This window comes from Dryas octopetala, chromosome 6, assembly GCF_963921425.1.
Source record: "Dryas octopetala chromosome 6, drDryOcto1.1, whole genome shotgun sequence".
Lineage (NCBI taxonomy): Eukaryota > Viridiplantae > Streptophyta > Magnoliopsida > Rosales > Rosaceae > Dryas > Dryas octopetala.
The window spans coordinates 4912731-4927030 of record NC_141371.1 but is presented as its reverse complement, the minus strand read 5'-3'; the positions used below and the strand labels follow the sequence as shown (position 1 = coordinate 4927030).

The following is a 14300-nucleotide window of genomic DNA, read 5'->3' as shown; positions in this document are numbered from 1 at the left end:
TTAATTACACTTACACCCCCTGAGGTTTATCGTCTTTTCACATACACCCCTTGGGGTTTCAATAATTACACATACACCCCCTGAGGTTTCAAAACTATTGCATATAACCCCCTACAAGAGAAAAAAATAAATAAATAAAAAAGAAAATATTTGTATTGAGGTTGAACCTTACACCTTGAGTAATCTTATTAGGTCATTTTATCCCTTAGTATGCCTTTTTGCAAAATTTCTCATCATTTTTTGTCTCACTATAGGGGGTTATATGCAACAGTTTTGAAACCTCAGGGGGTGTATGTGTAATTATTGAAACCCCAGGGGGTGTATGTGAAAAGACGATAAACCTCAGGGGGTGTAAGTGTAATTAACTCGAGAAAATCAAGACTTGAGTCTTCTTGCTTTGTTTCATCCTATCCTTCTTCTTGGCTGATTAGCTACTCCTAATAGAAATCGAGTTGTATAGGGTTTCCTCTTATAATTAGAATTACTCTTGTACATCAGCTGTACATTGCATATTGCGGTATTTTGGTTCTCCCTCTTGGTTTTTCTACAGATCTTCCTCTTAGCGTGTGGCTTGTTTGATTTTTCTCAGTTTATTTTCTTGTTTATTGATCCAGACAAGTGCAAGCCTCTTATTCAAAAAGTATATCGATTTTATAAATTTTTAAACTTCATGATGGATGAAGATATTCCTATCTTATTCATTGACAAAAATAAAATGAGCAGAATGAAGTTAATTATATTATAAAAGGTTCGATCGTTGGTATGACCATAGTCGATACACATGCTATCACGAAGATTGAAAAATGTCCATAAAAATGTAGACAAAAAATAATGTCTAATCAACAATTGTTTCAATTTTATTTTTCTGAAAGTTCATAAATGTTTGTGTCTGCCATTGATTATATAAAGCCCTAAACGTTTGATCAATTGGAGGTATAATTTATGAGATATTTCTATATTCTTTCCCTTCTTATTTCATTAGTGGATAATTGGATATTTGGAATTTGGGACTCTTTTTGGATATACATGCAGCATAGAAATCACATCAGTAACTCTTTGTTTTGTTCAAGCAATGAAATACAAATTTAACAATATGTCATGAAACAATAGCGTATTCACCATATTATGTCAAAACAAATGAGGTACTAATCTTGTAGTTATAGCATATCCACCATCTTCGTTGAAATGGAACAATGCAGTGATGTGCATGCAACATTAATATTCAAAGCATAAAATGGTAGTAATTAATTTGGACTTAATATGTCATGATTAATAATATCATAATATAACATGTATATTATATTAATTATACATAACCTCTCAAACTTTTCTATATTTGAAAAATCTCTATAGCCTACACAACAAGGCTTGAAGCCTTTTGAATCCATCATGAAAAAAAAAAAAATAAAGAGAACGAAAACTATGTACATATAAGACATGAACTTTTGTGTATTTGTAAATCAAAATAACACGCATTGCATTTAGATGCAATGTACCATGATGTATGGTATGAGGAACTGCTAAAATTTCTGCATTCAGGTTCTCTGCAGCTTCATGATCTGCTCCTTATATTTTCAGGCGGGTTCGGAGTTTATACCATCTTCTCTTGCATATTGTGCCAACCTTCCCTCTTTGTTTAGTAAAGATCATCTTAATTTCTTTGGTTTTCTGCTTTTTCTTAACTTGTAATTGGGGCAGTTCTTCCATCTGTTTTCAAAAATTGAATTACATGGGAGTACTGCCCTCGTGAGATATCTGTTTTTTTTATCTAAATTCGTAGTTTTTTGAGTACCTATTTGCCATATATAATTATTACTTTGAAAATTTCTAAAATTAACAAGTTGAGTTCTCCTAAAAAAACGTTGACATGAGAAATTAATGATATTTGTGAGGGTGAACAGTTTTTTTGTTGGGGGTAATTAAGTAGGGGGTTCTTTGCACAAGTGCACCAAGCTAATATAAGCCAGAACAAAAAATAAAATAAAATGTGTGGTCATAACCAAATACTGTTGCTCTCTTTTTTTAGGCTGTACATGCCTAGAAGTTTTATTTTTGTTTCTTTAACTTTTTATCAAATCTAAAATTGACTTCTCACAATTACTTACCGATCATTTATCGTTTATGAAATGAGTGATTGTAAAAAAAACATATATAAACAGGTAGAATTGATCATAGTTAATTCTCCAAATTGATATAGCTAGTCATCTGGTTAAATTTTAATGAATAGTTTGGCTTGTTGTCTTTAAAGAAAAAAAAGAGAAAAGAAATACTCCAGAGGCCTCTGGTATACTTCTTTAATCTAAAAAACACAAAGGATAAGCATATTAATATGGAAAATACGTACAAGTGCATGTTCCATGTGGAACACAGAACATTTTGATAAGGATTGTCAACGATATTCTGTTTGAATTTAATTTGTATCTGCTGATGGTTTAAAATAAATGTAAACTATTCAAAACCCCCTAATTAGAGTTTAGTTATTTCAAAACCTCCACCCTTATTAAAAATAATTCAAAACCCCCTATTAGTCATTTAAACTCTCCCAAAACCCCCTGGTCAACTAACATCCACTTATGTTTGACCCACATTTTTTAAAATATTCCTATTATAACCCTGTTATTCAAATCAGTTTTTTTTTTTAATTTCTCTCATCCTCATCCTCACGCTCTCTCTCTCTCTCTCTCTCTCTCATTCCTGCACCTTTTCTGTTCTCTCTCCTCCGCGCGCGGCTGTTGTCGGCGCGTGTGGTGTCGTCCGGCAACGGTTGCCAGCAAGACCACCACCATCAGCTTCGTCTTTCTCTCCTCTTTCTCCCTCTGTCATCACTCGCCCCGAATCAAGCCCAAACAGCCCAGATCGCCGCCACTACGATCGGTGGTGCTCGCTGGCGATCTGCCTTTTTCGACGGAGTTGGAATGCCGGACCACCCAAGTCTTCTTCCTCTCGACGTCCTGAGCACGATGGTATGCTCGGATTCTCCATCCGATCAGCCACGGCTGCAGATCGATACCACAAAGGCCGCGGCTTCTCCGCCGGCGATCTGCCTTTTTCGGCGGAGTTGGAATGCCAAACCACCCAAGCCTTCTTCCTCTCGACGTCCTGAGCACGATGGTGTGCTCGGATTTTCCATCTGATCAGCCACGGCGGCAGATCGAAGCCACAAAGGCCGCGGCTTCTTCGCCGGCGATTTGGCTTTTCCGGCAGCCATTTCCGTCGAGTCAGGTACTAATATTCTTCTCCTCATTGTACTCTTCAATGCTATGTGTTTGGATTGGACCAATTGCTGATGAATCAAAAAACCCCAAATCGAACCTCATTGTGTGTTGTTGTAACTGTGTATAGGGAACTTTAAGCCTACATTTATTGATTAAACAGTTTCAGTTCGTGAAACAGTTTCAGCTCGTGAAACAGTTTCAGCTCATGAAACAGTTTCAGCTCGTGAAACATGAGTTTTAAATGAATTTTGAATGAAATTATGGTTCTGAAATATGATGAATCAAATTTGCAGGTAGAAACAGATCGAGACAGTGGCGACTGTCGTGTACTCGTCGCGCGTGAGATGATCGGACGACGTTGTATTGTTGGCTACTCCTCTCATCTCAATGCCTTATTGTATTGTTATTGTTTTTTTTTTATAAGGTTGCTGTGTTCTTTTTAGTGAAACGGAATTCAGTAAAGGTGTAACTGTTTTAGTGAAGTGTAATTGTTTTAGTAAATGTGTAATTGTTTTTTAATTAAGGTGTAATTGCATTTTAGTCGAGGTGTAATTGTTTCATCACTTAATTCAGTTTCAGTAAGTGAATTCATAACTGAATTCTTCAATTTAGTGTAACTGAATTTCTGAAATTCAGTTTCAGTGTAATTGAATTCTTGAAATTCAGTTTCAGTGTAACTGAATTTTTGAAATTCAGTTTCAGTGTAACTGAATTTTTGAAATTCAGTTTTAGTGAAATATTGAGTTTTAGCAAAAACTTCAATTCCAAAAAAAAAAAAAAAAAAAAAAAAAACAGTTTCACCAAAATACAGTTACAGTAACGTCAGCATGTGTCAGCATGCGTCAGCGCGCGTCAGCATGCGTCAGAAGGGTAATTTAGGATTATAAGTTTTAGGGGGTTTTGAAAGAGTTTCTAGATGGGTGGGGGTTTAGACAAATTTTTTTGGTGAGTAGGGTGTTTAAAATTAGGCACTATTAAAATAATCAATCAAGCAATAGACTCAATAGTGGTACATTTATCAAATAGAACATATATTATTTTGCATTCTTCAAATGATAGTAACATACATTCTCTAATCAATATCAATTTTTGTATCATTCTAAATTTTTAAATTGAAACATACTCAATCATACTATTAAACAAATAAATCTAAAAAACTTAAACTGAAAAAACAGATAAAGAAAACTATATACTCACAATCTTATTCCGTATTTTACAAACTAAGAAATAACCAAGAACAAAAGATATAAGGTTTGAATCTTCTACGTATAGTATTAAAAGTCTAATTAATACCATATTAAACAACACGTCCATACACCATAATATTAGAATCGTACCCGACCCTTTTCCATGAATCTTGATCTTAAGTTGGTGGTTGTTAAATTTTGTTCAAGCTATATCTTGAGATTGGTTCTAATTCTGTACCACCCTTTTTTGCAGACGCCAATAAGCTTCCATCTTTGTAATCCGAAGAAGGACCGAATAGCTTTACTCCTTTCCCTCATTTGTTTAAGTAGCTCTCCCATATGCATACAAAGATTTCCAATTAAGTCCGAAATCGAATAAGTTTAAACGTTGTCGTCGTCTCGATCAATTGGTTTGCTTTGCTTATGGAGCCATATAATTTAATGGTAGAGACTGTTTCTGGCTATATTTAACTTGACTTGTAATGTCACCGGCACCGCAAGCTCAATTAGTGGATTTCAGTTTTCGTGGAAGTACGTTCACTGCTTTGCTCTTCAGCGTAAACTACAATACAAGGTTCGGTGCATTTCCTCTGTTGGGGACTTTGGGGCTATTATTTAAAATTCTTCAACAAACAATTTACTTGTTCACGGAAAGAAAATTTAGTAACTAGTGGGAAATGGCTTCTGTTTTCTTTTTGTTTTATAAAGATTTTTTAAAAAACTTATACCCTTTAAAGAATACAAAATTTTACATCTGACCCTAGTTTAAATATTATAAAATATAAGTTAAAAAAAAAAAAAAATTCTAGCCATGACCCCAACCATATGGCATTATTTGATCATGGCCATCATACCATGATCATTTGCCCATGACATTCCAGTTGGAGGAAGGAGGGTAGGGAGAGGAGAATTTTTCTGTTCCTAATTTTTTAAACAAGAGTTGTAAATTTTTTTTTATGTAATTCGTATGATTGTATGAGTTATTAATTTATTTAAATTATGATAAGTATCAAGTATGCAATTATATAAAATTTTGTTTGGGGCGATAAATTGTGTCGTGCATTTAGTAGCAAGTGAGGGTTGGTCCACTTGTCCCAATGGTTTTAGAAGGAGTGAGCGAAGTGAAGTTTCGGTACACGGGAAGTTTGTAAAAAATCGTCACTCCGCAACTACCATTCCAACGCAGGAGAAAGACCGACTGGTGAGTCTTCTCGGTTACTCACCGGCCTCCCCCCCATGGACCTTCTTCATCAGACACCTTCAGGTGCGTTCACCTTACACCCCCTATCGGGTTAGGGTTAGGGTTAGGGCTCTGAGTATTGAAATTATTTTCTTCAATTTCCTCTCTCTCTTCCTCTGCTTCCCTCGCTTTTTTCTGGCCTCTCTACAATGGAAGAAGGACCGCGAAGTCAGGGTTCTTCGTCTTCTTCTTCCTCTGATGATTTGATCCATAGGGACACATCTGGTGGCGCTGCGACGTCGTCTTCTTCGAGCGCCTCGCGGGTTCGCGAAGAGGAGGAGGAGAATCACAATCAGTATGACCAGCAGCAACACCACCATTTCCGTCATCCAGAGCTAGAGCACCCCGAAATGGGAAATGGAATTGGGACCTCTTACAGAGCAAACTTATTGGCATTCGATGAGGCATCGACGGTGATTCGGGACGACACGTGGTCCTGCATCATCGTCCTCCTCACCTTCTGGTTCTTTGGTTTGTCTCTAATTTTCAATTAACGTAACATAATTGTCATTTTTTTAATTCAATTTTGTTCGTAATTTGATGGTAGCTGAATGTTGCAGTATCGATGACTTTGATTTTGGGAGTCTATGGCTCTTCGAGTTTAGAGCTCGGCCCTAATAGCTCAATTCTTCTGAAACCTAACCCCATTTTTGTGCAGTCTATAAAGGTGGGTTTGCACTCACTGTACCCATTGTCCATTTTACTGGTGCCTACTCTTTGGTTAATGGGTTGGGTTTTTATTAGGTGGAACAGCTGAATATCTCAAAGCCTGGGCCTATACTATATGGTTTCTATAACACTCCACCACTTGATACTGCGACTACTTGGTCAGAAACGCATAGTGTCTCAGTTCCAGCTGATACTCATAAGGCAAGTTTGCTTCCTGTGCAATGTTCTTTTCATTTGTCAAAACAATTTTCTAAATATTTTTTTGAACCTGTAGTTGTTGTTGATTAGGTTGATAATTTACTCTGCGTCTTCTTCTTCAGGACTGGATATATTTCCTAAATGAGGGCTCTCAAATAAGTATATCATACAGTGTGAACTCTCCGAGCTCCTCTATCTTTCTTATTATTGCTCAAGGTATATATGCTCAAATTTTGTTTTGGTTTCCCATCCTAACTTATAGCTTGTTCTTCATTATAGAAATATCCATGCCAGTTAGACTTCATATTTACTATTCCACTAATGGAAATTTAATATCTTCGTTCATCTTTTCACCTAACTTTGAGTATGTTTTGGTTAGTGTAAGGGGCCATTAAGGGAATTGGAATACAAACTGTTTAATTTGGTGATGGTTGCTTTTGCAGTCATTGCCTCTCCACTCAAATGATGGATAGATACCTATGAATGCCATTCTGTAGACAGAAAGCTATATAAGTAAAACCCAGATGAGAAACTTTTTAACTTTAGTCACAATTAGTCTCTTACAGGACCTATTTTTCTTGCTGCATTTCTCTATCTTTTTTCTCCTCTTTCTTTTACCTTGGTGTCTGTGTGCATAATTTGAAACTTCTCTTCTCAGCAGTTTTTTCCTGCTTTTTAACTGATTTTAAAATACATTCGACCACCATAGCATTCTGATAGCACATTGCAGGTAAAGAAGGCCTCGCTCAATGGCTTGAAGAACCCACATATCCTAATACTACTTTATCATGGAACTTCATTCATGGTGAGACTAAATTGGGGAAATATGTACTATAAATTTTTTTTTTCTTTTAAGAAAATACTAGTACTATACTGATGTCGGTAATTGCTTCTTCACAGGAAGTGGTATGATTGACCAGGACATATCAAAGTCTTCTAGTTACTATGTTTCTGTGGGTAACTTGAACTCAGAGGATGTGGAGGTAATTGTGGAACTTGTAAACTATAAGCATATTGTAGCTATTGTGATGTTATCTTTCCACCCATTTACGCTATTAACTTGGATTCATCTTTACATTGAACAGGTGCAATTAAACTTCACAGTGAATGCTTTATTGTATGATACAAGTGAAGCTTATTACAAATGTACTTTCGCAGATGTGTCCTGTAGTTTGAAAATTTTGTTTCCCAAGGGAAATGCAGCTGTGTTAACCTCTCCTGGTCCAGAGCAGGTAAAACTGTAACTGAGTTGACTATCAAAGAAAGATATCAGCCCCGGAAAACTTGTATTCAGTAGGTTCTTAACCCTTAGTCTTACATTTCTTTTTTATTCCCCAGGATATACCTAGTGACAACCAGTATGTTAAACTGTCATATGGACCAAGATGGGTCACATACATTGTTGGCATAGGTAGACTCATTCTCCTATGTTTCTGCTAATGGAACCTTTATATATCAATCTTCTACCATTTTTAATTTTCTAACCTGTAGGTGGGATGACTGTGCTCATGTTATTCGCCTTCAGCTTCTTGAACAAGTTCCGATGTACCAATGAAGATGTAGCAAGAGTGCAACATGAGGAGTTCAGATCTGAGAGAGCCCCATTGCTTTCATACAAAGATGATGATCAATCAAGTTGGGGGTCATCTTATGATTCTGCCTCGAATGATGATGGGGATCTTGAAGACCTTCTGGCATTAGGTTCTCTTGAAGGAAAATCATTAAGAGATGGTGAAAGTAATAATACTCGTCGTCTTTGTGCAATTTGCTTTGATGCTCCAAGGGACTGTTTTTTTCTTCCTTGTGGGCACTGTGTGGCTTGCTTTGCATGTGCAACAAGGTATTATTCTCTACTGTTTCTATATGTCATTTTTTAATTGTTGAAGTTGCTCTATGCTTAGCCCTGCAAGAAGTCCGCAAACTAGTTACGATGAGTGTTTAAAAATACTAGTAAAAACAGTGTCTCTTGCATCATCTTTGGGTTAAGAATGCAATATGCTACACAAATGGCTTTCTGAAATGTGAGTTCTTAATAAAGGCAAGTTAGAGGCCTCTACTTTTGAATAAGACAACTTAGACTTGGAAGTTTGGAACTACTTTTTGACGAAAATTAGTTTCATATATGATGATGGTGTAGATATGGTGTAAATTAGTTTCATATATTCTTAGTTGAAATTATGTGATGTTTATGTAAGTTATTCTGTCAAACCCTGAACCAGTTCCAAGTTCACTTACTAAGAAAATGCCAACTTAACTACAGATCTGTACTTGGTTATCATTGTGAAGGTCAATCTCAATATGTTTATAACCTTTCAGAGGATTGCATATGTGTTAATTATTTAACATAGCAAACAATCTGGCTTTTATCATTTTTCAATTCAATTCCTTTATAACCTTATTATTTGAATAGCAGTTCTTGGCACCCATTTTGGCTATATAAGAAGCCTATACACAATCCAATTCAATGATTGATTACTTGTTCCAATTTTTGCAGGATAGTGGAGGCAGCTGCTACTTGTCCAATTTGTCGTAGGAACATAAAGAAGGTGAGGAAGATTTTTACAGTGTAAGTAATGCACACCTTGTACGATTGGTACGCTCCATTGCTTTACTGCCTTCAAATAGAATTGATTAAGCTAATTTTAGCTGGTTATCTGGGTAGTTTCTGAGTGTGGATTGGCCATGCCTTGTGGTTTTTCAGTGGCTTTCCCTTATGTAATATTATTTCCCGGTATAGAAATTCTCAATACGCACAGAGAGGATAAGTAATTCAAAGCTGTCTATTCTGTTCCTCACGTTTATACTTGTAGCCTTGTAGGTTGGGTTGAGTTATTCATATTTTATTGAAATCTCACGGTAATAATGGTGTTAATGTTGATGTATATTTTTCTTTAACCACTTAAAAGGAAAGACCGTTTTTGCCTTTGAGCTCAAACCATATGCAAGTTCCATATTTGATATTAACACCATCTGTTTATCATTTATGCTAGTAAAATTGGTATTATGTTTGGGTTCACGTCCATATTTGTAAATCTTATCTATTCTTTTGGATCGAAATCATTAGTCAATCTTATCTTTACTAATTTCGTGTTAGACAGATATCATGTCATAGTATCTTGCTTATAACTGTCACCCTTAATTTAAATTGTTATGCTCCTCCTCTGTCAAGGATTTAGTGCTTTTATACCTTAATAAGGTGATCTACATAAAGAGAGATAGGCATAGAGAATATGTACACTCGTATGGAAAAGTTGTTCTGGTGCCTTTGAGATACATGACTTCATGACTTGGGTATGGAATTGTAGTTTATAGGATTTTAAGCATCTGTCAAAGTTGTTGCGTTCTAAGTTTTTGTAGCCTCCTTTTTTTACCTTGTTAAGATTTCAATGCTATGGGAAGAAATATTTGTACATCAAAGAAAAATGAAAACCTACACCAGGGGTTGCTCAGCAGAATGAAGTGGGGGCGCGACTTAAATGAAAGATACTCCAAAGTTCAAAGTCTTCGACAAGCACAAGATTGTAGATAAATAAAAAATTAAATAACCAAGTATCCAAATTCCCTAGGTTCTTTCAGAACCTCTTTAATGTAAAGTAAAGTGGAACAATCGTGGCAAAAAAAAAAAGTAAAGTGGAACAAAGATTTGCTTTGTTTACTAAAAATTATAAAACAAATATTTGGTTTCGTCCTAGTGAAAGAGACGGTCCGATAATCGAAGTCTTAGCCAAAATCCAACGAAAAGATAATATATTAAATAATGTAAAAGGAAGAAGGCAATTTGAAGACGCCCTTGTTCTTTTCCGCACCAAGCTTGTGTGTGGTCAAAAGGTGCTTCAAATATCTCACGAAATAAGAAAAATCGGAAATATAAAAATGTCAACAAAAGATCTCCTTTGCAACCACATGCGAAGCCAAACATTTTTACAAAAATTTCTACACAAGGGTTTAATTTTAACCTAAAGGGAAGGATGAATGGGTTGTTGTCCTTGAGTGAAATGGGAGAAGTTAGTTGTTGATAAGGGAAGATTATAGTCTTTATAGAAAAGGATTCAAATTCTCTGTTTATTTTTTTTTTCTTGTTTATGGGTAAGTTCATGTATGATGAACTAACCACAAAAAAGAACCGAACACGTATAATAATGAATGTTTTAGCCAAATTTATACTTGGATTACAATTTATGGTAACATTAGCACAGTCTCGCTATTGTTTAACCACTGTAGACAACCCACCTCTCACATCCAATTTACTCACGAGTAAAACTTGGATAGGAGGATGTGGCATCACAGTGATCACACCAAAAAAGAAAAAGAGAGAAAAAAAGTAGAGAAAAAGAGAAAAGTTTTTCTCTTTCTCTTGGTATGATGTCACATCCCCTATCCGGGGTAGGCTAGTTTTACTCTTTACTCACACCTCATTTGCGTGAAAAGTGTTGCTTGCATAGTTGCATCTTTGAGTAATTAATGTATTTTCATACAAAATTTTGTAGGGAGTGGAATTGTAATAAAATAAACAAATCCTCATTTTTGGTTTTTTGGTAGTCACAAATCCTCATATTCAAGGTACATTTTTATCACCAGCTACTGGAATCCCCAGTCCCCACGTAGCAAAACTATTCGGCACATTAAAATGCGTGGCCTGGACTCAAACCAACTCCCAAGTGGGCAAGTCCATCGCTACTCAGTCTCGATTCCCATTCTCTTAACCGTCCGATTTACATACTCATACTATCAAACAAATCCAACGGTTATTATCAAACCTCACTATCATACCCTACCTTTAAACCCACGCGATCTGACATCGCGTAGCATCCACCTCTCACTTTCTTAGAACCATTCAAACACCACCCTATATAAACCCCTCCAATCCATTCCCCTCCCAAAACCCTCGCCACCCTCTCTTCTAACTCTCTCTCTCTCTCTCTCTCTCTCTTCATTTTCTCTCTCTAGAAATGGCAGGTTCCGGAGTGGTAGCGGTGTACGGAAACGGAGCAATCACCGAGAGCAAGCAGTCCCCGTTCTCAGTCAAGGTGGGCCTGGCCCAGATGCTTCGCGGCGGCGTCATAATGGACGTCGTGAACGCCGAGCAGGCCCGCATCGCCGAGGAGGCTGGCGCTTGCGCCGTCATGGCCCTGGAGCGCGTGCCAGCCGACATCCGGGCCCAAGGCGGCGTGGCCAGAATGTCCGACCCGCAACTCATCAAGGAAATCAAGCAGGCCGTGACCATACCGGTCATGGCCAAGGCCCGCATTGGCCACTTCGTCGAGGCCCAAATCCTCGAAGCCATCGGCGTCGATTACGTGGACGAGAGCGAGGTCCTAACCCTAGCCGACGAGGACAACCACATAAACAAGCACAATTTCCGGATTCCCTTCGTCTGCGGCTGCCGGAACCTCGGCGAGGCCCTCCGGCGAGTCCGGGAGGGCGCGGCGATGATTCGGACTAAGGGCGAGGCCGGCACCGGGAACATCATCGAGGCGGTGCGGCACGTGCGGTCGGTGATGGGGGACATTAGGGTTTTGCGGAACATGGACGACGACGAGGTCTTCACGTTCGCGAAGAAGATTGCGGCGCCGTACGATTTGGTGATGCAGACCAAGCAGCTCGGGAGGCTTCCGGTGGTGCACTTCGCGGCGGGTGGGGTGGCGACGCCAGCAGACGCGGCGCTGATGATGCAGCTGGGCTGCGACGGTGTTTTTGTCGGGTCGGGTGTGTTCAAGAGTGGGGACCCGGCGAAACGGGCCAGGGCAATTGTGCAGGCTGTGACTCATTACAGAGACCCGGATGTGCTGGCTGAGGTGAGCTGCGGGTTGGGCGAGGCCATGGTGGGGTTGAATTTGAATGATGGGAAGGTCGAGAGGTTTGCGAATCGGTCTGAGTAAGAAGCATGGTGGTGGTGACTGCAGGTGAGGTTGGTCCTTGAGATCTTTTGGGTTTGTGGCTGGGTATTATTATAGTGTTTGGGTTGGTGGGTTTTAGGTTCCTTTACTTTTTACATTGTAAAAAATTGAAATTTATGTTGGGGTTGTTGCTTAATAATGAAGTTCTGTTTTACAATTCTAGAATTTCTAGGCTTTCTAGCTGATGAATGAAGGTTGAAATTTCACTGAGAACATTAATCAAACAGTTACAGATACTGATCATGGATAAAGAAAGCTTGGTGATATGAATCAAATGCATAACTGTGTCACCAATTTTACTACCTTGTGCTTTCTATTGAGTTTGCTACCACCTCAACAGCTCTTTGCTGCAATATCCTGAAAGGACTCCAAAAAAGAACAAAGAATTTTTGGTTACCAAGAAAGCTAATTTTTTGAGGTCCAAATATGCATTTCAATTGAAATCTCGATCAGTGACTTGTTCCCACTTGCTCTCACTGGAGTGGCTTGTTAAGTTGTCTTCCACTGCTGGGTACTTCGGCAATTGGGCAGGGCTTCAAAATTCCTGATGTTAATTACCATGGGAATGTTGAAATCAAGAGTTTATTTCTTGATCAGATTCCCCTAGCAGAAACCTCTTGCTGCATCTATCAATTATCAAATTATCAACATGGTTTTATGTATTTCTACTTTAGATGTTATCATTCTAAAAATTACAACTCCATCACTTAGATACATGGGTGTTTATGCATTTCTACTTTAGTTATCATTCTAGAAATTACAACTCCATCACTTACATGGGTGTTTTTTGGTACATGCAGATGGAGGGCCTTAACTCCCTTAAGGCCCAAAACAGCCCAAAACAGGAAGGAAGAGACTATGTTAAACAGTAGTGCTAGATATACCACATTTTTATACCATAATTTCATACCACCTTATGTGGCAACTTACATGGCATTCATACATTGGATACTAAAAAATAAAAATAAAAACCCAAAAAGAAAAAGAAAAACTTTGTCCAATAAAGTAATGACACGTGAGATGGTATAAGAATGTGGTATAAGAAATGTGGTAAGAATAGCATTATTCTATGTTAAAATATAACCGGTTCAACACCTAGTTATTAGTCATTTTTCTCCATAATGTTGGAAAACGGAATCATTCAAAATGACCTAATTTAAACTTAACATAAGAAACACAACAAGCGGGCTAAAACATTAACAACATGGCTAACACATTAACAATACGAAATAATTTTAGTAAAAAGATTCTTACTATATCGTTAAGGATGCTAATTTTAGTAAAAAGATTTTTACTAAACCGTTAATGATGCGATATTCACTTTGTTATCCCAAATTTTCTATTTAGCTCAATTAAGGGTTTTCGATAAAACATACAAATTTTGAAGGGCAAGAATGTCTTTTTATCTAAAAAATAATTATCAAAAAATAAAACTAATTATAAAAAATTATCTAAAAATAATAATTATTATAAAAATTATTAAAAAATAAAATTAATCATAAAAAATACAAAATAAAGCTATAAAAAATAATAAAAAATAAAAAATAACTACCTAGCTACCCCCCCACCCTGCGCCAACCCAGCCCGCACACCCCTTCCCCCGCATCCAGCCCGACACATCCCCACCCCGTCACCTTGTGCCAACCCACCCCTTCCCCCTCACCCAATTGCCTCTGCCGACGACGACGCCTCCTTCCGCCTGGTCGACGGGAAGCCTCTGCCGCTGCCCAAGTTCGGCCTCCCCCTACGCCGCATCTCTCTCTTCCTCTATGTTTTTCTCTCTTTCGTTCTCTACCTGGAAACGACTTCAGAGAGGCAAGACGGGGGTGGGGAGGGTGACCGAAGAAGGGAGGAGGTGGGGGTGGAGAGGCTAACAGGAGAAGGGTGGGAGGGT

General features: G+C 37.9%; 2 protein-coding genes across 3 annotated transcripts; both read left to right on the top strand.

Moving 5' to 3' along the window:
* The first annotated feature begins 5532 nt into the window (after positions 1 to 5532).
* On the top strand, positions 5533 to 9473 carry APD2 (RING/U-box superfamily protein). Of its 2 annotated transcripts, XM_086246948.1 has the most exons (11): positions 5533 to 5666; positions 5857 to 6113; positions 6203 to 6309; positions 6387 to 6512; positions 6632 to 6725; positions 7240 to 7314; positions 7410 to 7492; positions 7595 to 7741; positions 7848 to 7920; positions 8001 to 8349; positions 9004 to 9473. In XM_086246948.1, exons 2-11 carry the CDS (start codon positions 5993 to 5995, stop codon positions 9077 to 9079), a joined length of 1251 nt encoding a protein of 416 aa, XP_086103074.1. In that variant the 5' UTR covers positions 5533 to 5666; positions 5857 to 5992; the 3' UTR covers positions 9080 to 9473. The 2 variants fall into 2 exon arrangements, with proteins under 2 accessions (XP_086103074.1, XP_086103073.1); XM_086246947.1 differs by lacking the exon at positions 5533 to 5666 and having other exon boundaries at positions 5673 to 6113.
* A 1919-nt stretch (positions 9474 to 11392) lies between these two features.
* Positions 11393 to 12681, top strand: RSR4 (Aldolase-type TIM barrel family protein). Its single transcript, XM_086248662.1, has one exon. It carries the CDS (start codon positions 11459 to 11461, stop codon positions 12386 to 12388), a length of 930 nt encoding a protein of 309 aa, XP_086104788.1. The 5' UTR covers positions 11393 to 11458; the 3' UTR covers positions 12389 to 12681.
* Positions 12682 to 14300: the final 1619 nt, after the last annotated feature.

Excerpts from the sequence above, each read along its gene's own strand:
- APD2 (XM_086246947.1), top strand. The coding sequence starts at position 5,792 with ATGGAAGAAGGACCGCGAAGTCAGGGTTCTTCGTCTTCTTCTTCCTCT. Across the intron at positions 7,493-7,594 it reads TGAACTCAGAGGATGTGGAG|GTGCAATTAAACTTCACAGT; the intron begins GTAATTGTGGAA and ends TACATTGAACAG. Across the intron at positions 8,350-9,003 it reads TGCTTTGCATGTGCAACAAG|GATAGTGGAGGCAGCTGCTA; the intron begins GTATTATTCTCT and ends CAATTTTTGCAG.
- RSR4 (XM_086248662.1), top strand. The coding sequence starts at position 11,459 with ATGGCAGGTTCCGGAGTGGTAGCGGTGTACGGAAACGGAGCAATCACC.